General features: G+C 34.0%; 1 protein-coding gene across 1 annotated transcript; it reads right to left on the reverse strand.

Moving 5' to 3' along the window:
- Positions 1-2,246: 2,246 nt before the first annotated feature.
- On the reverse strand, positions 2,247-14,871 carry LOC122047402 (paired amphipathic helix protein Sin3-like 4). Its single transcript, XM_042608673.1, has 23 exons — positions 14,477-14,871; positions 13,937-14,104; positions 13,682-13,850; positions 13,511-13,609; positions 13,262-13,432; positions 12,288-12,609; positions 12,019-12,152; positions 11,630-11,705; positions 11,495-11,524; positions 11,150-11,394; positions 10,894-11,048; positions 10,601-10,725; positions 10,230-10,484; positions 9,424-10,068; positions 9,252-9,343; positions 4,340-4,939; positions 4,169-4,269; positions 3,944-4,082; positions 3,710-3,859; positions 3,236-3,408; positions 3,060-3,171; positions 2,777-2,960; positions 2,247-2,554 (listed from the first exon to the last, which is right to left on the reverse strand). Exons 1-22 carry the CDS (start codon positions 14,518-14,520, stop codon positions 2,793-2,795), a joined length of 4,173 nt encoding a protein of 1,390 aa, XP_042464607.1. The 5' UTR covers positions 14,521-14,871; the 3' UTR covers positions 2,247-2,554; positions 2,777-2,792.
- Between the last annotated feature and the right edge of the window lie 3,747 nt (positions 14,872-18,618).

Genomic DNA, 18,618 nt, shown 5'->3' on the forward strand with positions numbered 1-18,618 from the left:
GGTTGAGCTTCTTCCATAATCAGTTTTTGGTCGAGAAATATGCCTTACAAAAAGTAGTCACAGCCTCTGGAAATCATAAAAAGTTAGTGAATCAGTTTCTCTTTTGGCACTAGTCTGATCAAAACAGCTCCAATGTGGAACTGCTTTGAACAAGGCAGCTCCACGATATATTTCACTTCATTAAGGGTAGCCTTCTTACTATTGAATCATAAAAGTGCTATCTACAATAAATCAAAAGTCTATAGATCTAGATATGCCATTGTGCATAAAGCCATAGACCCTACTTTTTTTTAAACTGATTCTCCACCTCCACACTGATACTCATAATTCAGGAGTTTAGGGGTCTTTTTGCGACGGCCAGTTGGCTAGTATATGATGGTATTACAATCATGAGGCCTGAGAGTTAAATCCTGACTATTAGCCGAGTGTCTGTTCTCATCATGCTATTCAACTATCCAAGGTTAGTAGTCATCCGTGATTTATCTCTTCCGTATTAACATGAGAATAGACTGGCGGAGGCGCTGGGCTGAACGAATTACCTTTTGCCACCATAATTCAAAAGTTTGGGAGTATGGTTTGACTCAAGGTAGTGGAATCATCCGCAGTACAAGGTTTCAACCTAAACAACATACAAGGTCTCAAGCTCCATCAATAAGTCTGGGTCAAGACTCATCTATGAGATAGATGTTTCACAATAACTTAAACTCTTAAATGGACTGGTTCAAGGTACAGATATGGTGACTTAATGAGACTGAATTGTAGGAAGGCAAGACAATGGATGAGAATTGAAGTGAAGATCTATGACACTCAATGCAAGCATTTTGTCTTTAGAATGGACCGGATCAGAGGAGTGCTAAATGCACATTGATGATAGAATTTTAACAACTAAACCTTAATGCAACGTAATTAATTATGAAGACTAACTTTGATTTTTACACATTCTTGGGCAGTTAAAATAGTTAAGAGATATTCAAAGATATGCAGTATAATGTACTAACTACATGTCCAAAAATAACATTAAATTATACATTCTATGAAAACGAAATAGCATTAAATAGTAAATCCTAGATAGTAACTCGAGTAAGCAATGGTCCATACCACTACTTTTTTAATTTCTCATGTATTTAAGGATCAAATCTTAATATCGATGACTTAACGAATGAATTTTTCTTAATGGAGCTTGAGAACACTAAATTGATGGATCGTCCATTTTCGATTTATCCTTGTAGTCGTTGAAAAATGTTCATTGATCCGGACTGGTCACTCCTGGATTAATTGGCATAAATTGAATACCCGATGTAAACTAAAAAAACCTATATGTGAAAGTGTTGAGGAGAATAAATACCATAAATGGTGAGACCTAAACCTCAACTACTGAGATGCACGGCAACGGAGACAACCTCCCAGTGTTATTTTCCAAGATGTGTAGTATAATTTCTTACTGTTGTAAAAATATGAATATTAAACCCTAATTAGCCAACAAAAAAGTGTAGATTTGTATAGAATCAAAATGCAGTGGGAATAAAATCTACATGTAATAGCATTGACAATAATAAATGGCAAATGGTGATTCAATAACCTCAACTGCTCACTGCATCAAACCGAAGATGACCTTTCGATGTTATCTTCAAAATCTTCAACGTTTGCTGATGCCTAATGCCAAGCAGTCCTCTCTTCTTCGCCCTTTTTTGGATTGCTATCCAATCCAAATAATTCTTTGAACGGTAAACAATGTGTGTAAATCATTACTTGACAATGTTTCAGTGGCTCGGGACTCGGATAATATTTAGAAGCTATTTAGAAAAAATATATATTTTGAGAATCAAATGCGCCTTTTAATAAAAACGAAAATATAATGCACCTTTTAAGAAATATTGAAAGTCGAGTTCATCCTTTGATAAAATATCATTAAAATTTTAAGTTTAAAGTTAAATTTCATTGCACACAGTGAATTTTCCATTTAATCTAACAGAATATAAAAAATGAAAGAAAAGATTTATTTCCTAAAAGAAAAGAAGGGAAAAAAAATGCTAATCTAAACCATTTTATTGATTTCTGTCTATTTTGATTTTCTTTCATCATATAAAACGCCCCCCTAAAAGATGAATAGTCAAGAGACTTTTCTACGTGACCCAAAATTTACAAGACAAATGTAGAAAGCAAACAATAGTTTATCTTGTCAACCTGAACCTACGTCAACTTGAACAAACATAAGCACCTGAAGTGCTTAACGTAACAGACTATAATTTAAATAGGAACCTATAGTCACTACAAGAATAAACATTTTACATCAGGATGTTACATATCTGCCCGTGTAGACTAGCCACATGTTAACAAAGTGGGAGTAAAGTATGCATCATATAAGAATAAAGTTAGAGGTTGCATATGTACAAGTTTGTGATGGAAGAAACAAAAACTAGAATAATGCTTATATGCTGTTATAAGTACCGGAAATGCAACCATATGTTATCTGGAAACGAGCAAGGAAGTGAAAGCAGGCAGCCGAGAAGATCCATCAAGCTTGCTGGTGTATTTGACCTACTTCAGAGCCCACCTAAGAAATGAAGGCAAATTCAATGTAATTATCATTATGGGATAATCGATCATCGCACAAAGATATATTGACAAATTTGCCTTTTTTTCCTCATATTTCAACCATATTTTAATAACTGATGAATACTTTACAGACATTCCTAAGGCAACCAGACAATGCCAACACATGGATACAAAAAAAAACAGAAAATACAAGTTCCTCATTATGACAGAAAAATCATACCACGTGTCAAAATGTGTTAGGAACTCGTCATGAAACTGGATATGAAATTATGGAAGCGCTGTACTTTAGAATCATTTACTTGTACAGAGTGTGCTTGGTTATTTAATATCATCCCTCTACTTGAGTATCGTCTTCTCTTTCTCACTCGGAACAACAAATCTTCTGTATCTAGAACATAAGACACCTGGGAAACCGAACCATAAATAACCCCTAAATAATCAAATTTACAGATTAAATAGTACGAGAGATTGAACTTGAAGTTTGTGAAAGTTCAGTGAAGTACCTTAGACGAACTACAAGATACCTTGCACTCCAAACCATTGAGTACTTGAATTCCTTTCATAGCCTTGCAAGTAGTGGAATACTCATCAGCACTTCCATATTTACGCTTATTCCTGCAAAGCACTGTCCAGTCAAAACATTGACTACTGTATGCAAATATGATGTGTCCATTTTTACCTTCGCAGGAAGGCACCATGTAATCCTTTCCTAACTGAGACACTTGAGAGAAATTCACCGTATAGATAACAAGAAAAGTTGGGATCAATTGAGACAGCCGTAACTTCAGGTTTTTCATGGCCATAATCCATTAGCTGGATTGATAGTCGGATCACATCTGAAGATTGAGAAATCTGGAACAAAAAAATAATAGTATGATAATAATAATAATAAAATAAAAAACAATTCAACACTGTTATCTATTGTAAGTCTAGTTGTTAAAAGAGTACTATTTTATTATGTTTTAAGTGTTGACTCTTTATAATGAAATATTTTACACGAGACTTCTATTTCATTCAATGCTTTAAAGGATGACTTCTCTCAGCATAAACAAAATTTCATTGTCAGAACCAACCTCAGTTAGTACAAAATGAAAATGAAAATACAAGTGAAAATTTGAAACTGAACATATTGACGGAAAGTGAAACAACTCACACATTCAAATCTGTATGTGTTCTCATCATGCAAAAGTATCCGAGCATTTTCATGATAAACTACATCAAAAGACCTCCCTGCCCTCGATTTTTCATACAAGTATAGATGGAGAAGTTTATTATCCATCTCATCTGAGGCTATTGCTTGAAGCTGAAAACAAACAATTTCTATATGCTTTGAGATAGAGGGATAACGCTTTCAGAAACATTTATTATTATATGCAAAAAACAGTACCTGTTTAATGACTTTAAAGATTAGCTTGTCTAATGTAAAAAGAACATAAGACTGAGTTCCTATGATAGAACGGCAATCATCTTCAAACTTGGTGTTGTCAGCGGAACCATCAAGTAGATTGTATAAAGCACTCGTAAATCTGCAAAGTCATAGTGTAAAGACTTGTATGCATAGGAATCTGTAAAACCAAAATAAATGGCAAATATGGTTATCCTGTGTCAGTACTTAGCATATAGATCAGGAGGATTTGAATCTTTACAGGTTCTCCATTTATTTTCAGCAGTTGATGAGTTAGTCTTAGCAGATAGAATCCTTTCATACAATATCTGCAGTGAAGATAGCACATTCATAGTGTCAAACATGGGCCAAAAAAACTCAAACTATAGATTGTCTAACCTGATGAAGCCGAAACAGCACATAGAATGAATCATTTCCATAAAATATACAGGAGGATGTATCATGGTTATCATGTAATGTTGCAGGCACATGCCTCGCAAGAGGTTTCACTGTGTTAATAAATCTTTCTGAGTATGGTAATGATGTAATTTCCCCATCAGCATCGTGCACCTCGATCATTCCATCAGCCTCGCCCTCACTTTCAGCCTTTGCATCCTGATCGTCATGCTCTGCATCATCATCTTCCTCACGATCTTCATGGGAGCATTCCTCACCATTGCCAGATTCACTGCCTGATGCATCCTCACCAGCCTCTGATGCATTTTCACTGATCTCAGTGGACCGTTGAGCACTTTCTTCATCCTCATCATCAACTTCAGCATTAGAAGTATTCTTCTGCTCAGTTGCTGTAGTTACAGCAGCATCTTCAAAAGCCACAAAATTATCCTCTTCGAAATCTCCAGTTGGTGACAATTCACCTTCTTCTCTTTCAATTTTGAGATTATCAAGGGAAGCAGAACCTTCACGCCTAAGATTTTTGTTGCATTCCACAGTAACACCACCATTTGCTGATATACCTGGCTTTCCCAAATGTCCAACCTAGCGCATAAAGAACAACAGTGAGTTTAGATGAAATTCCTATCTGTAAGACATGAAAGTTCACTTGAAAGAGCAAGGGGTCATAAGCACTATATTAGTTTTTTATTTTTTTCATTGCCATTATACGATTAAATGTTGATGGAAGAAATGAAGATGAAAGTTTTGTCCGATCATTATGTACTCCTAGATGAAATATTTTTTATGATACTATGGTATGATCCATCATACTTTATTAGAAAAAAATATTACACAGCAAGAAAACTCAAGTATAAACCTATAGCACAGATGAGAATGCCAAGATGAAAAGGTAAGATCAATATTATTTCTACCAGAAGCAATTAGATGAAGTCTCAAGAGATGATAAATGGGGGGACAGATTTTTTTGCTAGTCAAACTTAAGGATAAATTTTAATGAAGGGATGCAAATCATGTAGTCGATTCCATATATTCGAAACTAACACAACCTAAAGACAATGGTAACAATGATGATGATGACAACAGTGATGGTTAGAATGATTATAATGAATTGATAATGATGGTGACTATGATGATGATGTTATAGAATGTTGAAGGTAACTTGTCAAAGTTGTGCGCTGAGAACAGCCCAAAAAAGTCTTCCTTGTGTTTTTTTTCAAAAAAATAAAAAAAGAAAAACATTGTTTCCTGTTGGAGAATATGACTGAGAAAACAGGATCAGATGTCAACTCAAATAATAGGTTCATCCAAAGGCAATTTTCATGAATCATAGGCTAGGCATTTCAGGTACATATGAAATTTGTGATGTGATGATCAATCATAAATATACCAGAAACAATTACCAAATATTTAGGCAAGTTTTATCTACATGCAGTGAAGATGAAGACTAGAGAGATATTGCATAAGCAGCAATATTTTATTCTTGAAATTTCAGGCACATCTGAATTTCTTCTATGGTTATACTAAAACCAATTATCAAATATTCAGGCATCTTGTATCTACTTTAAATAAAAACAATAGGCAAATTTCCCAACAGATATACTTAAGTTTCATTTTATTTCCTAAAGCAGGAACCCTTGTCATTTTTGCCAATACTTGCCAAATCAAGCATTGCCCCATTTAACATCTCCAAAACACCCTTTGTGATTTATGAAAAATTGAAATATGGTGCATGATTTGGGAAAAGGGAAAACTTAAGTGAGGTCATTGGAAAATATACTAAACTTAGATGTGCACATTGGGAAATTTGACCAAAAACATTCCTAGTTTGTTGAAATTAAGCATTTTAATCATTTTAATTGCTCAAATCGAATTGAAACAAATTTCATTGAAGTGTTTCTGTAAGGTGTGACCCAAAAATACTTCTTTTTGGCCAAAACATTATACCAGAGGCTTCTTGAAAGTCTCAAGAAGAATAATCAGTTTTTTTATGTTGAAGATACAACTTTGGGTTGAAAGTACACATGGACCAAACAAAAATTCATTTTTGGTTAAATAATTATAGCAAAAAGTTCTTAAGAGACTCAAGAAAATATTTCAATGTTTTAGTTGAAAAGAATAACATTTTAGTTAAAAATTCTCATCATCAAGGTGTTTTTGCAAATACATCTTGATAGACTTGAAAAATCAGCTTGATAGATCAAACCAACTTTTTTTCTTAAAAAAATATATCAATGGCTTCACAGGAGTTTCAAGAAATATATTCCAATTTTTTCGAGTTAGAAAGAACAACTTTGAGTTAAAATATTAAATTGTAGACTATCGAGGTGTCCTGGTAAGAAAAAACATGGGTTCTAAAGAGATCAACAGGCAAAAATATAACGTGATTTTTTGCTTTTAATATAAAGACAACTATCAAAAATTTTAAGCAGAAATACTTTGATGGACCTACACTTCTTTGATAGAAGAAATGCAGCAAATATACATTTCTATGTGTTTAAACAGTAGAAATATGATCCCATTTTATATTTTTAACAAATGCAAGCCAACATGTTTTTATACCTTGATGGTCCACTGCTCATATGTAAAAAGTGAAATCAAAAATGTTTCCTGTAAGTTGAAGAGAAGAAATATAACTTCATGTTTTTAACAAGTGCTGGGCATCAAGGTATTGTCATCAGTGTGTTTATGCAAAAACAGTTTGACCTTGATAGTGATACACTGTTCGTATGGCAAAAATAAAGGAAACAGAAGCATATATATACCTAAAAATCAATAAAGTACCAATATGAGCTCATTCTAAAGTTGTTTATTATTATTATTATTATTATTATTATTATTATTATTATTATTATTTTGCGAAAACACGCCTTACACTACTCATATGGAAGGAATAAAAGCATATATGAATTTATGAGAGTCCAAGAAGAAATAAAACATATATAAATCTATGAAAGTCCAAAGAAAAGAAATATGGTCTTATTTCATGTTATTGAAAAGTCCAAGTCATCAAGATGTTTTTGGCAAAACCATGTCAAGAGTCATCAAGGTGCTTTTGGCACGAATGTCTTAACAGGCCCTAAAAGATCACCCTAATAACTACACTACTAGTATTATAGAACCAAAAGCAAATATAACTTCTTAGGAGTTCAAATCAAAATGTAATTTTCTATTTTTTTTATGAATGTAGGTTTTGCAAATGTAAATTTACAACAAAACATTGTTCATATGAATAAGTAAAAACAGATATAGGATTTGCGGGTTTCTGGAGCATAAATATGATCTCATTTCATATTTTTGAAGAGTATAGATCCATCTCATTTTATATTTCTAACAATCAGAGACAAGGTGTTTTGGTCCCAAGTTGCAGAATCACTTTGATGGCACTACACAGCTCATATGATAAAATGAAAGCAAATATAACTGGGAGTAGAAGGAACAAAATTATGTTTTTATTTTTAGTTTTGGCATGTTTAGGTCATCAAGATGCTTTTGTTTTGCAAAATCACCTACACTATTCACACAACAACAATGAAAACAAATATAGGTACAAAGGAGTCTTAAGGAATAAACTATTTTATGATTTTGAAAAGTGTAGGGCTATAAGAGCGTCAAAAATACCTCAATAATCCAAAATCATTTCAACTTGAAAAACATTTTATGCATAGTTTTCACTCTCACGAATCCATAAGCACTTTTCCATAAAGATGAATTAATTTTAAGTCATAAAAAAATATAAAGAATAAAAAAAGTCAATTTCTCTAAATAAGGAGGTTTTAGGGGCAGTTTCCAAGTGAATGGATTTAAGTTTGGCAGATTTTCCAACAAGCATACTTAAATTTCTCATTTTCTAAAAGCACACCCTAATTTGTTTTTTTTTCAATCACAGATGAAAAGAATTTTAGGATCTGAAAAAAGAGGTGTTTGATTTGATAGAAAATAAATTTTGTTTGCGATATTGTTCCAGTAAAAAAAATGGCTTAAATTAGTAAACAAAATTTATAACATAGTTGTTAGCAGGGGTGAGCAAAACACCCTATCCAAATATCTGGCCTAAGCCAAGAAAAACTGGGTTATTATGGTTATTGGGTAAGAAAATGAATTAGAAACTAGGGATAGTTTAAGAAATCTAACTAAAAATGTCAATTAAGCTAACCTGATCTAAAATTAATAAAAAATAATTAGAAAACTAACTCGAATTATAAATTAAGGCCTTAGGCATGAAATCAAGGTTTAATTTCAACACATAGGATTGCTAATCAAGCATACAAAAAATGATTATTAAATTAGAGCAATGACCATCAACATATGACCCTAGCAAACATAAACCATTTGATGCAAACAAGGAATAGGCACTGTTAAAATTCCGAATTTTAATTGATTTTACTAATTTTTAATTTAGGATTAGGTATCCTTCAACTAAGTTATGGTATTTAATTTGGCAATAGTTCCATAGGTATCTTTTGATTTGCTAAGAATTTATTGGGATAATCATATTTCTCAATTACTGACTTCTAGTTTAGTATGTATTGAGTGTATAAGTGTCTCAATGTATTCTTTAGTTTTTGATTAATAACAGTGTCTTGTTCCTTTTTTTTATTAATAAACTTTTCTTTTCATAAAAGTGCCATATCTTTAAATATTTTTCAATTTTCAGTAATTAAACTTTCCTTTAATTATTTTTAGTGTGATATAGTTATCCTTTGGTTCTTCAATTTCATCACAATTTTATATATCATTTGAGGGCTTGATTTGGTGTTGCAGCAATTTTGTATCAGAGCAACTTGTGTAATATACCATCTTTGTCAGAAAATTTTATTAGCATATCATCCCAATGCCAACCATAGGCCTTAATATCTTAGTAGAAAGCAGTGCAAAAAAAAAAAAGTCAAAGTACCTCCAGAGAAGGTAAAAGTTCACTAGTTGCTTGATGTTCCATTAGCATCTCTGTTCCAAGATGCATTGTTCTTAAAGATGCAGCAGTAATCCCTTCCAAAGAGAAATAACAGACATCAAAAGAAAAAAAAAAGAACAAATTTTAGATAATTTCTTACCAGTTAAACTGATACCTGATGTATTCTCCTGGTTTGTTCTAGGGTGAATTTCAGCTCTACTTGCAACATTATTGCCACCTGGCAAATGTTCTGCAGGTACATTTTGCACAACTGCCCGAGATCCTTCATCAGATATAGAATTGTCCTGCACTCTTACTTGTATTGGATTAGAATTTACATGATTTTCACCACGGTGAGCACCTCGATCTACATCATGGGTACTAGTTACATCTCCATTTACTAAGCCAGTTCTGAATGGACCTGCTTGTTCATGTAAATTATTCCCACCACCATTACATTGCTTGGTAGTGCCAGGACTTACATTGTTTTCAGCCAAACCTGTGACAGCGGATTTGGCAGCCCGTCTCTTTGATTTTACATCTTGGCCATCAACAATTTGATTTCGATTGGGAACACCCAACAAGGGTTCCAAAAATGTACTCCATAATTTCATGACTTTGTCCAACTGATCCGAAGATGTGCAGACTTCTCCACTTGAATATTTTATAATCTGATATAAATCCTCATGGATGTCTACATCTGCATACTTAAATTCCATATTGGGAATGATTGGATGCCTATTTTTAGCAGCAACTGCATGAAGAATGTCATCTTCCTTCTTCATCTTGTCATTGATTTCTTTAATCTCACTCAATAAAACTGTCCAGAAAATACAGCATAAATACTAACAGGGTTAACAAAATCAGTATGAAAAAAATAATAATATATTGTATCACTTATTCAAACTATGAGAACCAATATTGTCAATGAAATATTTTATCTACAACACTCAAAATTACTAAAAGAAAACATGTACATACTTTTTGTGCTCAAATTCTTTGAATCTTGTTGTTTGAAATAGAAACTGCGATGGTCAAGTGATTTGTGATAATTTTTGGCATATATTTCCGCCCAAACTTTATTGAAATCTGAATGACACCTAGACCACTCCTCTTGCTTTTGCTTCAGGCGGGTTAGTATCACTGGCAATGCAAGACTAGCATTTTTCCGTAGTATATCCATGACATCAAGACCATGATCTCCATATAATCGTTCAATGCATCTCAAATTCAGATCTATTTGAAGAGAGACAACCATAATTGAACCAACATATTAAAAAAATTAAAAAAGGAATAAAAGGAATTTGAGATAATTTACAATAAGATATCTACAAATCAACATGTATACTAACAAGTAAGATGGTCTTCAATATGAATAGGATTCTCTGATTTGACAGGGTCCTGCATCATTTCCAGCAATTCTTCCACACGCCTAGTTGTTGTATTAACTGATTCAAGTAACATATCCATCTCAAATCTGCACTCGCATCATGGAGAATGCAAAGACACAATGACCAGAGTGCAGAGTTAATAAGATGAGACAAAGAACAAATTACAGCCAAAATAGAAAGTCATCGTTTACAATTACAAAGAGGCTTTGGCTACAATGAAGGAAATTTTACTAAGAAAGGATCTATGCCAATACCTGTCATCTTCACATCTAAATAAGCTTTCTTCATATTGATTTTTTCGCATGTGCTTGAAAGAGTAATCCTCACTTCCAGAAGTCACCGACACCCAAACATCATTTAGTACTGACTCTCCAAGTTCAGTTCTATGGCTAGTGGGAGGTATAGGATACTGTGAAGCAACAATCAAAGAAATGAACATGAAAATAAAGTGACACTAGACAAAATTGTAAAAGGCTGACACAGATGCTCAGATTTTTGGACAAAAATTACATTTTTTGGAAGAAGGCGGTAGCTTGGGGTGCAGCACTGGCAATTTGAAAGGTCAAGCTCTGAAATTGGTTTCCATAAATTATACTTTTCTTTGCTTGTAAATAAAGTAGTCTTTTGCAAGATGGCTTTATCAACTCTTTCCCTTTCAGTGTTTCTCTCCCTTTCACCATCTTTTTCCCGTTCAACCATGTCCTGGTCCCTTTCTTTGTCTTTATCCCCTATCTTAATAGGTCTAGCCATGTGTCCTTCATTGTAAACATATTGAGTTAGGATAAGGAATACATAGTACAAAACAGAAAAATAACTAGTAGTAACAAGGAATAAGGACAAGATTTTTGGACATACTTTTGTTGAACACCCCTTCAAGAAATCCATCTGCAGAAAATGGTACAATTAGAACAGCCCATATGGCCAGAATATTTACACAAAACAGAGAAAAAATGGATGGACTACTGGCATTAGAAAGATGTATAGGCCCACCTATATTCTCACAATGGGCCAAAAATTCATGGAAACCTTCCATAAGATCTGGATACTTTCCAAGGATGTCATTTACCTGTAAACAAAGATAGTTTTCAGAATATATCTCTTATTCTATATATTTCAAGGCCGCTAACAAACAAGTTACACAAATTGTCAAAGCATCACGTTGCTAACAAAACTTGTTAAAGAATCACATGAATAATATAATATTCGAGCTATTTGGTGAAAAGGTGCAATTATTATATGTTTCATTTTATAAACTGGAGAGATTAATTAGGTACAACAATATTTGACAGATTATTACAAATCAAAATAGTTGTATGATTCAAAGCCTTTTAAGAACGGTACGGTCACATTACATATAATTACTTCTATTAATAACCTACCAGATTCTTTAGCTCTGTTCTATTTATTATCTCTTTGCTGTATATGTGAAGGCATTTCAAAAATTCCTGGTAGGTGTCACTATGCAATTTCTCCTTCACTTTTTCACAGAAATTAAATTCTCGAGTATATACACCTGCCACAAATAGGTTGAACAAAAGATGAAATATTCAGAACAATTATGAAATAATACATCAGAATCCATATGCAAGCAGATGCAGCGTAATGGAAGAAGATATCTGAATCAACTGACAAATAATAAACAACTTACTCTTCAAAGCATTTTTATCATCGATTATTGAAGATGAAATGCTATACATGTCAATGTTCTCAGGACCATCAGCTCCAGGCTGCACCTGCTCAGCAATAGAATCATCAGCTCTTCGAAATGAAGATTTTTGCCTATGTTGTATACTATCTAAATCTCCACTATCATGCTCCAAATCCTTCTCATCTCGTTCATGATCTTTCCTGTCACTATCTGGCTTCCTATCCCTTTCTTTCTCTGGACGCCTTCTCTTCTTGTCATGCTCTATTTCAGGACGATCGACACTGAAGTCGCGATCAGCATGTGATGTATAAGCTCTATCCCGCTGGAAATAAAGGATAATTTTAAAAATTCAGTGTTAAGTTGTTATAACACACGCATACACAGTTGTCACAATCAGCCTGTGATGTTAAGCTCTCTCCCGCTAAAAATAAAGGAAACAATAATTTTTAAACATTATGTTAAGTTGTAACACACGCACAAATGGTTGTCACAATCAGCATGTGATATCTAAGCTCTCTCCTGCTAGAAATAAAGGAAACAATAATTTTAAAACATTGTGTTAAGTTGTAACAGATACACACATGTTTATCACTATCAATATGTGATGTATAAGCTCTCTCCTGCTAGAAATAAAGGATAATTTTTAAAAGTTCAGTGTTAAGTTGTTGCAACACACGTAACATGGTTACCACAATCATGTGATGTATAAACTCTCACCTGTTGGAAACAAAGGAGAGGTTAATTTAAAAGAAAAATCAATGCTAAGTTAAACACATGCACATGTGTATGTGTGCAAATACATATAGCTGAAATGTGATAAGCGATGGGTGTGTGTATAAACATTGCTGGAATGTGAGAAGCAATGTAGGGATGTAGTGTATAAGAATGTCCAGCAACAATATCAAAAATGCCTCAAATATGTTTTAAACATTTTTAATTCAGAGACATAGCATTTATGATGACAAGGACTATACTTTATCCACATGAAAATGCCTTGATGAACACATTATAGAGCTCCTGTCATCTCGACGTCCAAATGCTCGACCAGCATATCCGTGATGTGGAGCAGATATAGCTGAAGCATCAGGCAAAAAGTGTGTGAATTCCTCTAGCAGATCTTGGTGATTCTGAAAGAGGGCTGCTACCTATCAAGATATTCATTCTTAAATGCTAAAATCACACATCTCATTTGGCAGAAATAATACAAATTTAGAGAAAATTACCTCTTCATAGACCTCATGGATTGACTTGTTCTCTCTTCTGTACATATTCAATATATCTAAGAATGACTTATAAACATGCTCATCATTCTCAAAACGGTTCTGCAATCAAAGATGTATATAACACTAAGTAAAATATTCCTATTTTAGAATAAACTTTTATAACCTCCATACCTTGATTTTATTAACAAAATCAATTGCCTCCTCAAACTCAACCGGTTTCTTTTCTTCTGGTAGCTTAATCTCATAACCCTTTGGCAAGAAGGTGTTAAACCCCAAGATGAGATCACGGTGCCCTTTAAATAACTCCTTCACCCTCAAAATAACTCCATTGGTATCAATTCTGCAAGGAGTCCAAGATAAAGAACAGTGTGAGTCATTATGCAAAGGAAAAGTAAACTAAAATTGTTTAAGGAGATCAAATTGAACCTCTGACTCTTGAAGTCCTTCATGACTTCAAGAAATTCATCATACTTTTCTCTTTTGTCATGAAATATATCCTTCACGGCCTTCAAATATGCTAGGGCATCGTTAGTTGTGAGCTTGGGAGTACTCCCTACAGCTGCTGGTGCTGGTGCCATATGAGTTTGCCCCAATCTGAAAAACAAAAAACAAAAAAACTCCGTTGAATCAACAGATCTAAGCACATATCATAACCTTCCTAATTTAAAGCCAACAGCCATAATAAACAGGGCTTTCTTGGTATTCCTCTACCTTTTATGATCGCAATAACATGAATACTAAACCTAAACAGAGATCCTAAACAAAATGAATGAGATAACCAAAACAACTTTTCCTACTTTCCTCGGACTACAAGTGTTAAAAAAATTCAGAATTGCAACAAGGGCAAAAATAGAAACCATGAGAGAAAACAAAGAAACAGGAAGCAGCCAGACCACCCAAATAGTAGAATCTCCAAAAGATAATAAACCCACAAATTATCGATACAGATAAGAGGAAGGAACTCACAGATCTGCTCGAGGAACGTTTGGTCGCTTGAGCTGAGAACCCATCAAGGCCTCCTCCTACGTCCCTTTCATCCACCCATGAAGCAGCCGATCGTAGAAAACCGGTCACTCTGATCAAACTCTCCTATTTGCCCTATGTCTACTAGAAAATAGAAATCAAACGTGGAACAAAGGTGAATCCCTGATCTCCTCCTCCGGCGGGTCCAATTCGGTCGCCCCGATCTGAAAGCGGTAATTGAAGGATCAAAGTGAAGAAAGCTCGCGCAAGAGGGGCACTAGGCGTCTCTGTTCGGAGTAAGAGGGCGGAGAGAGTTCGCGGTCTTCCCTACCGACGGAAACGAAGACGGTGAGGCAGAAGCGAGCCGGGAAGAAAAGGGCTCGAAGCCAAACAACAGACAACATAGCGATGAGGTGAGGAAACCCTTATATATGACGGACAAGTTAACGAAACAACCAGGACTCCAAGTTCTCCTGTCGTGGCCGTTGAATTTGAGGATGAACGGTGGAGAAGTGATGATTCCTAGGGTAGGCGTTTTTGCGTAGGATGAGTTAAAGGTAGGTTAAATGGAACTGATCGAAATTACAAATCACTCGGTTATTTTAGAAATTTAATTTTTTAAATTATCATTATTTTGGTCAAATATATTTCGACAATATATTAAAAGACGTACTTAAATTGACCAAAAGACATACCATATTTTAATATTTACCAAATAGCATATTCAATTTTTTATTCTTCTCATTCTACCCCCTCAATCACTTGTCATTTTTTATTTTTTTTTTGCATGCAACGGATCCTCTCTTCTCTTTCCTCCCATCTTCTCTTTCCTCATTCTTTTGAAGATATGCATGCATGCAAAGTATAATATGGGTATGATATTATTTCATATTAGGCCCACGGGATTAGAGTTTAGCATGTTTTCTTTAATATCATTTTAACACCTTCGGAGAAGTCGAAATATGAAATGGACGATACCGTTGGACTCCTTGAAGTCTCAGAAATCTATAGGACCTGAAATGAGTCCAATCCGAGATCTCTAGGTTCATCAGTGGGTTTTGGTCGAAATCCACTGATGGATTTAGAGATCTCGGATTGGACTCATTTCAGGTCATGTAGATTTCTGAAGCTGCAAAAAGTCCAACGGTGTCATCCATTTTATATTTCGACATCTCTGAAGGTGTTAAAATATGACTAAAAGAATCGACTAAAATAACCTAATGTAGGCATGATATGAACCATGGGCCTGATATGGTTCATATCAGACCCACGTTAGGCCTGATATAGAACCATATTAGCCCCATGTTGGGTTGTTTTAACTAATTTTTTCTATAACATTTTAACACCTCTGGATTAGTCAAAATATGCAATGGATGGCACTATTCAATTCCTTGCAACCTTATAAATCTATAGGACTTGAAATGGGTGCAATCTGAGATCTCTGGTCCATCAGTGGATTTTGACCAAAACTCACTGATGGACCTAGAGATCTCAGATTGCACTCATTTCAAGTCCTGTGGATTTCTAAGGTTGCAAGGAGTTCAAATATGCTATCCATTGTTTATTTCAGCTTCTCGGAGGTGTTATAATATAATAAGAAAGAATCTGTAAAAATTTTCACGTTGGACCTTAAACATATATCAGAAGTTAATTCTTTTCCCCTATCAAATCTCGACAACTAGTCAATGCTTATTAACTAGGGTTGTACATCAATTATCAGTCTTCCTATTCATCTTTCAATAATATATTGATTTTTACTTTAACTCGAGATGAAAGTGAACAGATCTATTCTGCTACACAATTTTTTAGCAACACAACTAAAGCAACATTTGCTAAATTAGCCTTCCTACAAAGTGATTAGCATAAAATAGTTTTGAATTATCATGATTGTACTTTACATGTCGTCTAAACTATTCATTCTAATATATGATGCTAAAGAAGTAAGACTTGTATAAAAGGAATAGCCAAAAAAATTAAGAAATCAATATGACTACATGATGGATTTGAGAAGATATAGAGATAGAACAATGTAATGCTACCAATCCAACAGATGAAAGGAAAGAAAATAAATCTGATGTTATTGAATTCTTCTTTAGACTGACATCTTTGGTTCATTTTAGACCCTTTTTTTGGATATCCAAAGTTAGCAAGCATAGGTGAGGAGCATAAGGTGCTAATCCTATTTCACTAACGAACTTTGAGGAAGAATCATAATACAGAAACATGTATCAGCAAGGATAAAAATCATAACACAATAATCATGGAGATTTTTCCATATTACATTATATGACCTCCGAGAAGCTGAAATAAACAATTGATAGCATATTTTAACTACTTGAAATCTCATAAATCCATAGGAACTGAAATGGGTGCAATCTGAGGTCTCTAGGTCCATAGTAGGTTTCGGTCAAAACCCATTGATGGACCTAGAGACCTCATATTGCACTCATTTCAAGTCTTGTGGATTTCTGAGGTTGCAAGGAATCGAATAGTGTCGTCCATTGCATATTTTGACTTGTCCGAAAGTATTAAAATGTTATAGAAAAAATAGCTAAAATAACCTAATGTGGCCCTGATATGGTTAATATCAGGCCCACGTTGGGCTTGATATGGTTCATATCATGCCCAACTTGGGCCTGATATGGTTCTATATCATGCCCATATTAGGCTTGATTTATCTCATGGTGGAGATTGTCTTTTAATAATTCTTGTTTTCTTTTGAGTTTAGTTGAGATTATTATACCATATTTTGTCAACTTTAATGGATATGATGTAACAGAGGTTTAATGGAGAGTCAAGTAAATATTTGTACCAAGAAAAGATGCAATGTCTGCTCTAATTGCTAGGTAGAAAAATTCCAATGTTATCTATATGCAATTCTTTTCCCCTATCAGAAGTCCACCCTCCTGAAGGTAGCCTCATTTACTTGTTTGTTCTTGTAGCATGTGAGCGAAGCGAATTAGATGATTCAGGATAAGTTCAGATTATGTTAGTTGAGAATTGGATGCTTGATTAAAAAAATTTTGAGAAGTGGATACCTATATGCAATTCCAGTGAACCATATCAGGAGGGTGGACTTCTGATAGTGGATATTCATAAATCTAGTTGTCGAGATTTGATAGGGGAAAAGGATTAACTTCTGATACATGTTTAAGGTACAACGTGAAAATTTTTACAGATTCTTTCTTATTATATTATAACACCTCTGAGAAGCTGAAATAAACAATGGATAGCATATTTGAACTCCTTGCAACCTCAGAAATCCACAGGACTTGAAATGAGTGCAATCTGAGGTCTCTAGGTCCATTAGTGAGTTTCGGTCAAAATCCACTGATAGACCTAGAGATCTCAGATTGCACTCATTTCAAGTCCTGTAGATTTATGAGATTGCAAGGAATTGAATGGTGTCCTCCATTGCATATTTTGACTAATCCAGAGGTGTTAAAATGTTATAGAAAAAATCAGCTAAAACAACCCAACATGGGCCTGATATGGTTCCAAAGACTCAAAGAGTTGTACGTAAATTTGTAGTCAGCTAATTTCTAGTTTTCCTTGAACTTATATTGCAATAATTCTACTATATGTTTTGCATTCAGGAAGCGAGGAAGGCAACCTATTTCTCCATTTAACAAATATCTGTCAAGTTTGCTATTTTTAGTATATTATGCTTATAACACTTCCTCTAATTAACTAGTAAGGTTAACATTATTCCAGTACTTAATAGTACTAATTAGTGTATGCTCCAAAACAAGCATAACTCCATCTTTTTTAGTTAGATTTGTTTTTAAACATTGGGCCTCTAATTAATAATCAAACTGATTAAGATTTATATCTAATCCAAAATTAGATTGCATTTAAATCAACTTAAATTCTAAAGTAGTTTGCAATCCTATAATTCCACTGAAAGGTAGTCCCTTTCCCATTAAACCACATGGTTAACAGAAAATGTCTGCTTAGTAGTATTATTATTTAGTTTATATTGGGATATAGATAGGTTTTGATCACTATCAATCAGTACATACCATCCAATTTTGATCAATCAGGAAAATTGTTCTCTAGTTTGTCTAAATTGCTGATCTAACTTCTTGATGTTATTTAAAATATGATCATTTCCCTAGTGATTTGACTTCTTTTAGCAATAGGTA

This window comes from Zingiber officinale, chromosome 2B (genome assembly GCF_018446385.1).
Source record: "Zingiber officinale cultivar Zhangliang chromosome 2B, Zo_v1.1, whole genome shotgun sequence".
Classification (NCBI taxonomy): domain Eukaryota; kingdom Viridiplantae; phylum Streptophyta; class Magnoliopsida; order Zingiberales; family Zingiberaceae; genus Zingiber; species Zingiber officinale.